Raw genomic sequence first — 8,572 nt, 5'->3', positions numbered from 1 at the left:
GTAGAAGAATTGATGCATTTGAGTTATGGTGTTGGAGGAGAATATTGGAAGTGCCATGGGCTTCCAAAAGAACCAATAGATCTGTTTTGGAAGAAGTGTAGCTAGCCAGAGTTCTCCTTAGAGGCCAGGATGGCCAAACTTCGTCTCTCATACTTTGGACATATTGTCAGGAGGGACCAGTTGCTGGAGAAGGATATCCTGTTTGATAAGATGGAGGGTCGGAGAAAAAGAGGAAGAAGACCCCCAACGAGATGGATTGGCCAGGTGGCAGCATTGATGGTCTCGAGCGTGGCAACAATAGTGAGGTTGGCCCAGGATCGGACATTGTTTTGTTCTGCTGTGCATAAGGTCGTTATGAGTCGGTGCTGAGTTGATGGCACCCAGCAAATAGGGCCTGTGGGCCGGATGTTTCCCACCCATATGCTAGAGAGTAATAAAGAAAAATCAAGAGCATAAAAAGAAGAGGTGGGGACAAATGAGAAATAGGAGACAAGAAGAAACAAATGCAGTGATAGAAAGGATGAAAATCAAGGAAAGGGAAAGAGGAAGAAGGAGAAGAAAGAGTAAACAAAAACAATGAAACAACAAAAGGAAAAATAAACAGGTTCATTGCAGTTGTTGGACTGCATTGAGAAAAAAACTCTGGTGGGCTCCTGCCAGTTAAGGAAATCACTTGGTGGGTGGAAGAGGGATATTATGGTTGAGTTCCCAGTCCTAGGTGGAGTTCCTTTAGGCCTTGTTATATGACATTGAGTTGTTCCCGCCTCCAGTGACCCTATGTAGGATCTCTGAGTAGTGGCTGCAGTTAGCACTCAAGTGCTTACATTATATCACCATATCAGGACTCCTATAAGCCTAGGTGTTGTCTATGTTCAGGACACCCAATCCGGAAGAAGTTTGTGGCGGCCCCTTCAGGTTGCTAGTTTCAGTGTTTGTCAGAACCAGAAGGCAGCTGGGGCAGGATGAGTAATTAGGAGGCCTCTTGCTAGTCTAATTCTGGTGAGGAGGCTCTTGAGTTTTGTAGGTCTGAGCAGAGCCTGCCTGAATCTCGGTGCCAAGATGGCACATCTGGCACCTGCCTTACATTGGCTCATAACAGCTCGACTCCGAACTTCCAGAGAACAGTGTCTGTCCTTGGGATAGATGAGACACTCTGGAGTGTGAGGAGAGTGCGAGGAGCAAGAAGGAATTGTATCTTTTCCTTTGCTGATACGAATCTGCACTGTCCTCTCCAAAGCTGCTTGTGAACGTTCAAGATGACATGCTGGTCTGGCCAGCGGTTCACTGCCCCTACTCAGCTTCTCCTCTCAGTAGCTATTCAACACCCTATTCTAACCTTCCTCTGAAGCTCAGGGTTCTAGGATTGTCCTCTGTGACTGTTTCAGTTGATCTCCCTTATTTTTGTTGTGGCGTCCTGGTGTAGTGCTGTAGGGTAACGACTCAACTGCTGACCACATCAAACCCATCATCTACTCTTTGGAAACCCTATACAGTGTCGCTATGAGTCAGAACCGATTCAGTGGCACTTGATAACAATATCTTTGTAGTAGAGAATCTGTGAAGCGTGTCTACCGACCCTGCCATCTTGCTGAAGTGTCATTTTTTGATTCCTTGACTATTGCTTTCATGAGTGTTGATTGTAGATCCCAACAAAATGAAGTCTTTGAACACCTTCAATCTTTTCTCCATTTATTTTGGTATTTATTATTTTATATGGTCCAGTTGTTAGATTTTTGTTTTCTTTACACCGAGGCGCAATCTATACTGAAGGTTGTAGTCTTTAGATCTTCATCAGTTTTTTTTTGTTTTTTTTTAGTGTGAACTGAGCGATAGTTCATATGGGAGAACATCAACTTTATACCATCGTTTAATTGCAATGATTACAATCTCCTCCATGCATCATTATTCAACAGTATTTGCTTCAGTTCCCTTTCTTTTTTTTTTTTGGTATGGGGTGGGGTGGGGTTATGTACACAGAAACACTCAGGAATATATAATAATTTAAGCAACCAAAGGGCATATTCTGTAAGCTTGCTTCTTGGCTGCCAGCACTCAGTTCCTCTCTTTCCATTAGTCTAGAGTCCTCAGCTGCTCCCTTTCCATGCCCTCATCTCTGTCTCCATTTCTGATGTTGCAGTTTCTCTGGATAGAGTCCCGCATTCCACTTGTGCTCTTCTTCCATGAGAACAGAGTGGTCTCTGTTTCTGGACTGTAAGATTAACTTCTCCCCTGTTTTTGTTACAAAACTTCTACCTTTACAGTTGTAACAATTGCAATTTAATCATGATAGCTATTATTATTGAATCATCAGAATCTTATCCCCATCTCTTTTCACCAGATCCATCCAGACAAGATGAAACGTATTCAGTGGGGACTCTATCTTGCCCTGCACACTCTTAAACTAAACTCACTCTTGAAAACTTGTAAGACAGTCACTTGATGCCTTTATCACCCCCTCATTTTAGATAGCCAATGTCAGGGTTGCCCATCCCTATCTACCCTGTATACAGAGGGGATAGGATTGGTACTTGATGTGATGACTCCTTCCCTCTCAGTTGGTATTTTGAGCTACTACATCCATAAGTATAGGTCAAGTTCATCAAATTGTAGCAATTTATACTTGTTTTCATTTATCAAAACTTTTTTCTCTTTCTTTAGTCAAGTTCTGATTATCAAGCCATTGAGGCTAGGTTAAATGGGTACTATCTGCAAGTTTGGGTGTTCTTGTGCATCTCTTCTCACTTCATGTCAGTTGGATGCTTCACTCTCAACTCTAGCCCTCTGTGGCTATGTCCTTGTCCGTGGGCTCAGGAATCCCCAGAATCTCACCACACTTTGGACCAACCAACCCTTCCTCTTCTCTCGGTCATCTCCAGGTCAGTGGGAGTCTATGGAATGTGGTTGAACTCATCCCATTTCTTCATTGCTGCCTTTCCACCTCTTCAACTCACCAGCAGATCAGCGTGGTCGCCAGCAAGCTTATGTGTCTGCTCATGTGTTCCTTTTGAGTTTCAGTCGTGGAGGGGGGTTTGTCCTGAAGGGACTTGATTACTTGCCTTGATCTTCATCAGTTTTTAAGTCCTTTTGGATTTCAGCAAGCAAGGTTGTGTATCAATATATCTCAGATTGTTAATGAGTCTTCCTCTAATTGTGATGCCGTGTTTTTCAGATATTCCAACTTCTTGAGTTATTTGCTCAGCATACAGATTGAATAAATATGATGAAAGAATACAATTCTGATTAGCACTTTTCCTGACTTAAAACCATATCGTATTCCCTGTTCTGTTTTAACAACTGCCTCTTGGTCTTTGTACAGATTCCACATGAGCACAATTAAGTATTCTGTAATTCCTGTTCTTTGTAATGTTATTCAAAATTGATATAGTCCACATAGCGGGATGCCTTTGCATAGTCAGTATTCTTTGCTTTCAGCCAAGATCCATCTGACAGCAGCAATGATATTCCTCGTTCCACATCCTTTTGTGAATCTGCCTTGACCTTCTACAGCTCCCTGTTGATGTACTGTTACAACCATTTTTGAATTATTTTTAGTAACATTTTACTTGTATGACGCACATTCTGCTGGGTCACCTTTCTTTGAAATGGGCATAAACATGGATGTTTTACAATTGGTTAGCCAGTTAGTTGTCTTCCAAATTTCTTGCCAGATGAGTGAGTGTCTCAAGCACTGCATCAGTTTATTGAAACATTTCAGTTTATATTCTTGTTTTTTGCCAATGTGTTCAGTGTAGCTTAGACTTCTTCCTTCAGTACTATCGGTTCTTGGTCATATTGTACCTTTTGAAATGGTTGAACATCGACCAGTTCTTTTTGTTACAGTGACTCTGTATTCTTTCCATCTTTTGTCATCCCTTTTGGTCTTTTCTTTCTTTCTTGTCTTTTAAATTACCTTTTGCTTTCTTCATGTATTATGTTCTTGATGTCATCCCACAGCTCTTCTGATCCTTGATCATTAGTGTATTATGCTTTAAATCTGTTATGGATATGGTCTCTAAATTCAGGTAGTGTATACTGCAAGGTCATATTGTGGCTTTTGTGAACTTGTTTTAATTTCCTTCAGCTACAGCTGGAATGGGCATATGAGCAATTGGCTGATGATATTAAGCTTCTCCATGGTCTCTTCCCACAGATGCAGTCAGTTTGATTCCTGACAATATGTCCGAAATATGAGAGACGAAGTTTGGCCATCCTGGCCTCCAAGGAGCATTCTGGCTGCACTTCTTCCAATACAGATCTGTTTGTTGTTTTGGAAGTCCATGGCACTTTCAATATTCTCTTCCAACACCATAACTCAAAGGCATCAATTTTTCTATGATCTTCCTTATTCACTGTCTAGCTTTTGCATGCATAGGAGGTTATTTGAAAAGACCAGGGCTTGGGTCAAGCAAACCTTAGTCCTCAAGCTGACATCTGTGCTCTTCAACACTTTAAAAAGGTCTTAGGTACAAGATAGATATTATCCTATCACAGACAGTATTGCACTTCAAGGTAGATCTTTATGTGTTCTTTTTGACAATGAATATGATGCTGTTCTTCAGTTTTTTTGTTCTGGCATAGTAGACCAGTACTTGTCCATTTCGATTTACTGATGCCTAGGATATTGCTCTTTAAACATTCCATTTCATTTTTGATGATTTCAATTTTCTTGGATTCATACTTCATACATTCCATGTTCTGATTATTAATGAATGTTTGCAGCTAGTTCTTCTCATTTTGAATTATGCCCTATCAGCAGATGAAGGTCATGAAAGCTTAACTTCCATTTTCACCATTAAGGTTAACTCTACTTTGAGGAAGCAGCTCTTCTCTAGTAATAATTTGAGTGCCTCCAACCTGAGGGGCTCATCTTCTGGCACTGTATTAGACAAATGTTCTGCTGCTATTTGTAAGGTTTTCAGGGGCTAACCATTCACAATTGGTACACCTTTCCTCATTCTTAGTTTTTCTTATTCTGGAAGCTCTGGTGAAAACTGTCTATCATGGGTGATCATCCTGTTATTTAAATTACTAGTGACATAACTTCCAGCACATCACAGTGACACACAAGCCACCACAGTGTGACAAACTGACAGATGAATGGTGCTTGATTGGAGTTGTTGTTGTGTACCATGGAGTCAGTTCCGACTCATAGCGACCCTCTACAGGGTTTCTGAGGCTGGAAATCTTAATGGGAGCAGCAAGCCTCATCTTTCTTCTGCAGTACAGCAGGTAGTTTCAAACTGCTAACCATGAGATTAGCAGCCCGATTCGTAACCACTACGCTACCAGTGCTCCCTCCATTAAAAATTTTCTAATAGTCAGTAGAGAAAAGTTCTTAAGAAAAAAATAAAAGTAAAAAATAAATGGTTTACTTGCTTGAGAACCACTGCTCATTGTTTTGTTGTATAAATGAAACGAGCTGAGGGAAGCTAATTTAAGACTGCCCTGAAGGAATAGATATTCTTGTTGTGTGTAACCTGTGGTGTATGTATGTTCTGTGATGACTTGGGTCAGGAGTGTAATCTGGGTATGGAAGGTAATAATGTGCATTGTGGTCGTCTGTGCCATTCTTCAAATGAGACACCTTTCTGAAAGGTGGGGGAGATTACCTTGGGGCCCAGTCTGCCATCTTGTGGTTTTGTACAAAGGCTACCAGATGGTTTCCTTTATATGTGAAAATTCTTAACTCGGAGCCATTTTAATGACGTCTAGGAATTTGTTTGTAGAGGGCATGTACTTTTTTTTTAGCATAGAGGTTTTGAAAATTGCTGCAGGTTTTTTCATACATGTTTGCAAGGGAAGAATAATAATACTTCAGGGGAGTTTGCAATTTTGAACATCTTTGTCTTGGTCTTTGACTAGGATGAGGTAGAGGCAGGTGTAGCACATTGCTGATGTTTTGTTTTGACAGTGCAATTTTAACAATTGGCTCACATTTGTTGGCGGGACTTTCTGTGTCTTGGCCTCTAGGGATGTGAATACCACCATCATGGAGCTCCTGATCATGGTGTATGCCTGTAAGACCTCTTGTGCGAAAAGCATCATCGGTGTGATTCCCTACTTCCCTTACAGCAAGCAATGCAAGATGAGAAAAAGAGGCTCCATTGTCTCCAAGTTACTCGCCTCCATGATGTGCAAAGCTGGTAGGAGTGGCCAATATTTGATAATTGAGGACTGGCAGTTTTATTTTTACCTTAGAAATGTTAAAGCAATGTCTTGTTAAGTGCCATCGAGTTGTTTCCAACCCATAGCGACCCTGAACAGGGTTTCCGAGGCTGTAAATCTTTACAGGAGCAGAAAGCCTTATCTTTCTCCCACGGAGCAGCTGGTAGTTTCAAACTGCTGACCTCGGGGTTTGCAGCCCAATTTGTAACCACTACGCTACCAGAGCTAAATTAAAATGCTGAGCAGAATGAAAATACTGTTACAGCTTTTAAACACAATGAGTTTATAATAATGAGGAAACAGTACAGAAGAAGCTTTTCTATCCTTTCTTAAAACACACAAGAAATGAGAAAACCTTATTTCTTAAATTTTTTTCTTTAAAAAAAAATTATACTTAAATGATTATGATTATATTAAAGTCTTTTTGAAAGGAGTAAAAGTCATTTTGATCTCTACCACACCAACATGTTGTTGTTATGTGCCACACCAACATAGCAGTTTTTATTTTAGCTTTCACTTAACTAGGGCAGAGAGACATATCATGTAAACCATATGTATAATTTTGTGCTATGCATTTCACCCTGAATTTCTAACACTCTTCATTTGCTTGTGTGTATATGGGTGCAGGTGTGTGACTATATGTGTGTGTTTAAAGGTTAATCACAGAGCATTTGGACAGAAGAGTCTAAAAACATAAAAAGTCCCTACCAACATCATTGCATTTTAACATGAGACACAGTAGAGTGAATTGTCTTAATGTAGCATGCCCAAGAACAGAAAAACAAGGGTTAGAAAGCCAAAACCCACACAGTTTAAATAGTATGCCCCTTTGAAAACTATGGCAAGAAGCTGGCTCACTGAGGCTTTTGGGAAGATTTTGCCCTTGATGGAGTCCTGGGGTGAAAAGAGAATTTTTCCTAGCTCCTGGGCCATCAGGCTCACTGTCCTACTCTTTTGGTTAAGTTTTACCTTTAGAAATTGTTCCTACTGAGCTTTTCTTAGACTTTTCTGGTGATCATTTAAAATATCCTTTAAAGAGGTAATGGGATGAGGCTCTTCATTTTCTCCACTTGCCAGGCGAGTGTGTTTTTTCTTACTATCATATGAGTGGACCCTGCTGTGGCCTGCTAGGAAGCTTCAAGGACATGAATCTACTCTAATGAGACTATCAAAGACATTTTTCAGTACTGTAATCTTTGATATTTCTAGTTTTTAATTGATGTGAAAATCATGTGTTTTATAGTACTAAAACATGTGTTTTATAGTACTAAAATGGACTTCTGGTATGGTGCTGTAGTATCAGCACTGGACTGAGAACCACAGAGTTGGCAGTTCAAACCCACCAGCTGCTTCTCGGAAACTGTGCACAGGATTGCTGTGAGTTGGAACCAATTTGATGACACTTAACAACAACAGCATAGTACTAAATATTCTGAGAAATAAAGATGCTGGATATGTTTTGCAGAGTAATCTTTTCATAGTATTTTATTATATATAGTATTTTATTCTAGTTAGTACTCATTTCATCCAGTTGTTATTAATTGATATGCTTGTGTCTGCTCTCTTTCAAAGGTCTAACTCATCTTATTACTATGGATTTACACCAGAAAGAAATTCAGGGCTTCTTCAATATTCCTGTTGATAATTTAAGAGCATCGCCCTTCTTGTTACAGTATATTCAAGAAGAGGTGAGGTAGCTAAAAACTTCTTAATGTTAGCAAACTATTTAAGGTTGAAAGATAATTTCAGTTTCCTTAGACTGTCCCAAAAGGATTAAAACTTGATGTGTTCTGCTTAAAATACTATTGTGTTTTATAAATGTAATTTAGTATATATTCTTAATTTGTAGTTTATTATTATGCTAAGTTCATAAATTTGCATTTTCTTGATTTGGACCTTGTGTGTGTGTGACTATATATACATATAAGTATGGTTGTAGGAGCTCTGGTAGCGTAGTGGTTATGGATCAGGCTGCGAACCGGAAGGTCAGCAGTTCAAAACTACCAGCTGTTCCGTGGGAGAAAGATGAGACTTCCTGTTCCCATAAAAGAGTTATAACCTCGGAAACCCTGTACAGGGTTGCTATGAGTCAGAACCGACTCCACGGCACATAACAACAACATATGTATAGTTGTTGATAAGTGCCATTTAGTTTGTTTCAATTCATAGCAACCCCCGTATATGGTTTTCGAGGAGCTGCTGGTGAGTTTGAACTGATGACCTTGTGGTTTGCAAACCAGTGTGGATCCTACAGAGCCACACTGGAACACACACACTCTTTCTATCTATTTATCTATCTATCTATCTATCTATCTATCTATCTATCTATCTATCTATCTATCTATCTCTCTATCTCTCTATCTCTATCTATCTATCTATCTATCTATCTATCTATCTATCATCTATC

General features: G+C 39.8%; 1 protein-coding gene across 3 annotated transcripts in view; it reads left to right on the top strand.

Moving 5' to 3' along the window:
* Positions 1 to 8,572, top strand: part of LOC102818107 (phosphoribosyl pyrophosphate synthase-associated protein 2-like) — a 124,487-nt gene that overhangs the window by 37,500 nt on the left and 78,415 nt on the right. For all 3 annotated transcript variants that reach the window (XM_006875526.1, XM_006875524.1, XM_006875525.1), the window contains 2 exons: positions 5,971 to 6,143; positions 7,738 to 7,853. In XM_006875526.1, the coding sequence (XP_006875588.1) occupies positions 5,971 to 6,143; positions 7,738 to 7,853 (289 nt within the window). The remainder of the gene's footprint in view (positions 1 to 5,970; positions 6,144 to 7,737; positions 7,854 to 8,572) is intronic.

This window comes from Chrysochloris asiatica, unplaced genomic scaffold (genome assembly GCF_000296735.1).
Source record: "Chrysochloris asiatica unplaced genomic scaffold, ChrAsi1.0 scaffold00331, whole genome shotgun sequence".
NCBI lineage: Eukaryota > Metazoa > Chordata > Mammalia > Afrosoricida > Chrysochloridae > Chrysochloris > Chrysochloris asiatica.
This window is presented reverse-complemented; position numbering and strand designations above follow the sequence as displayed.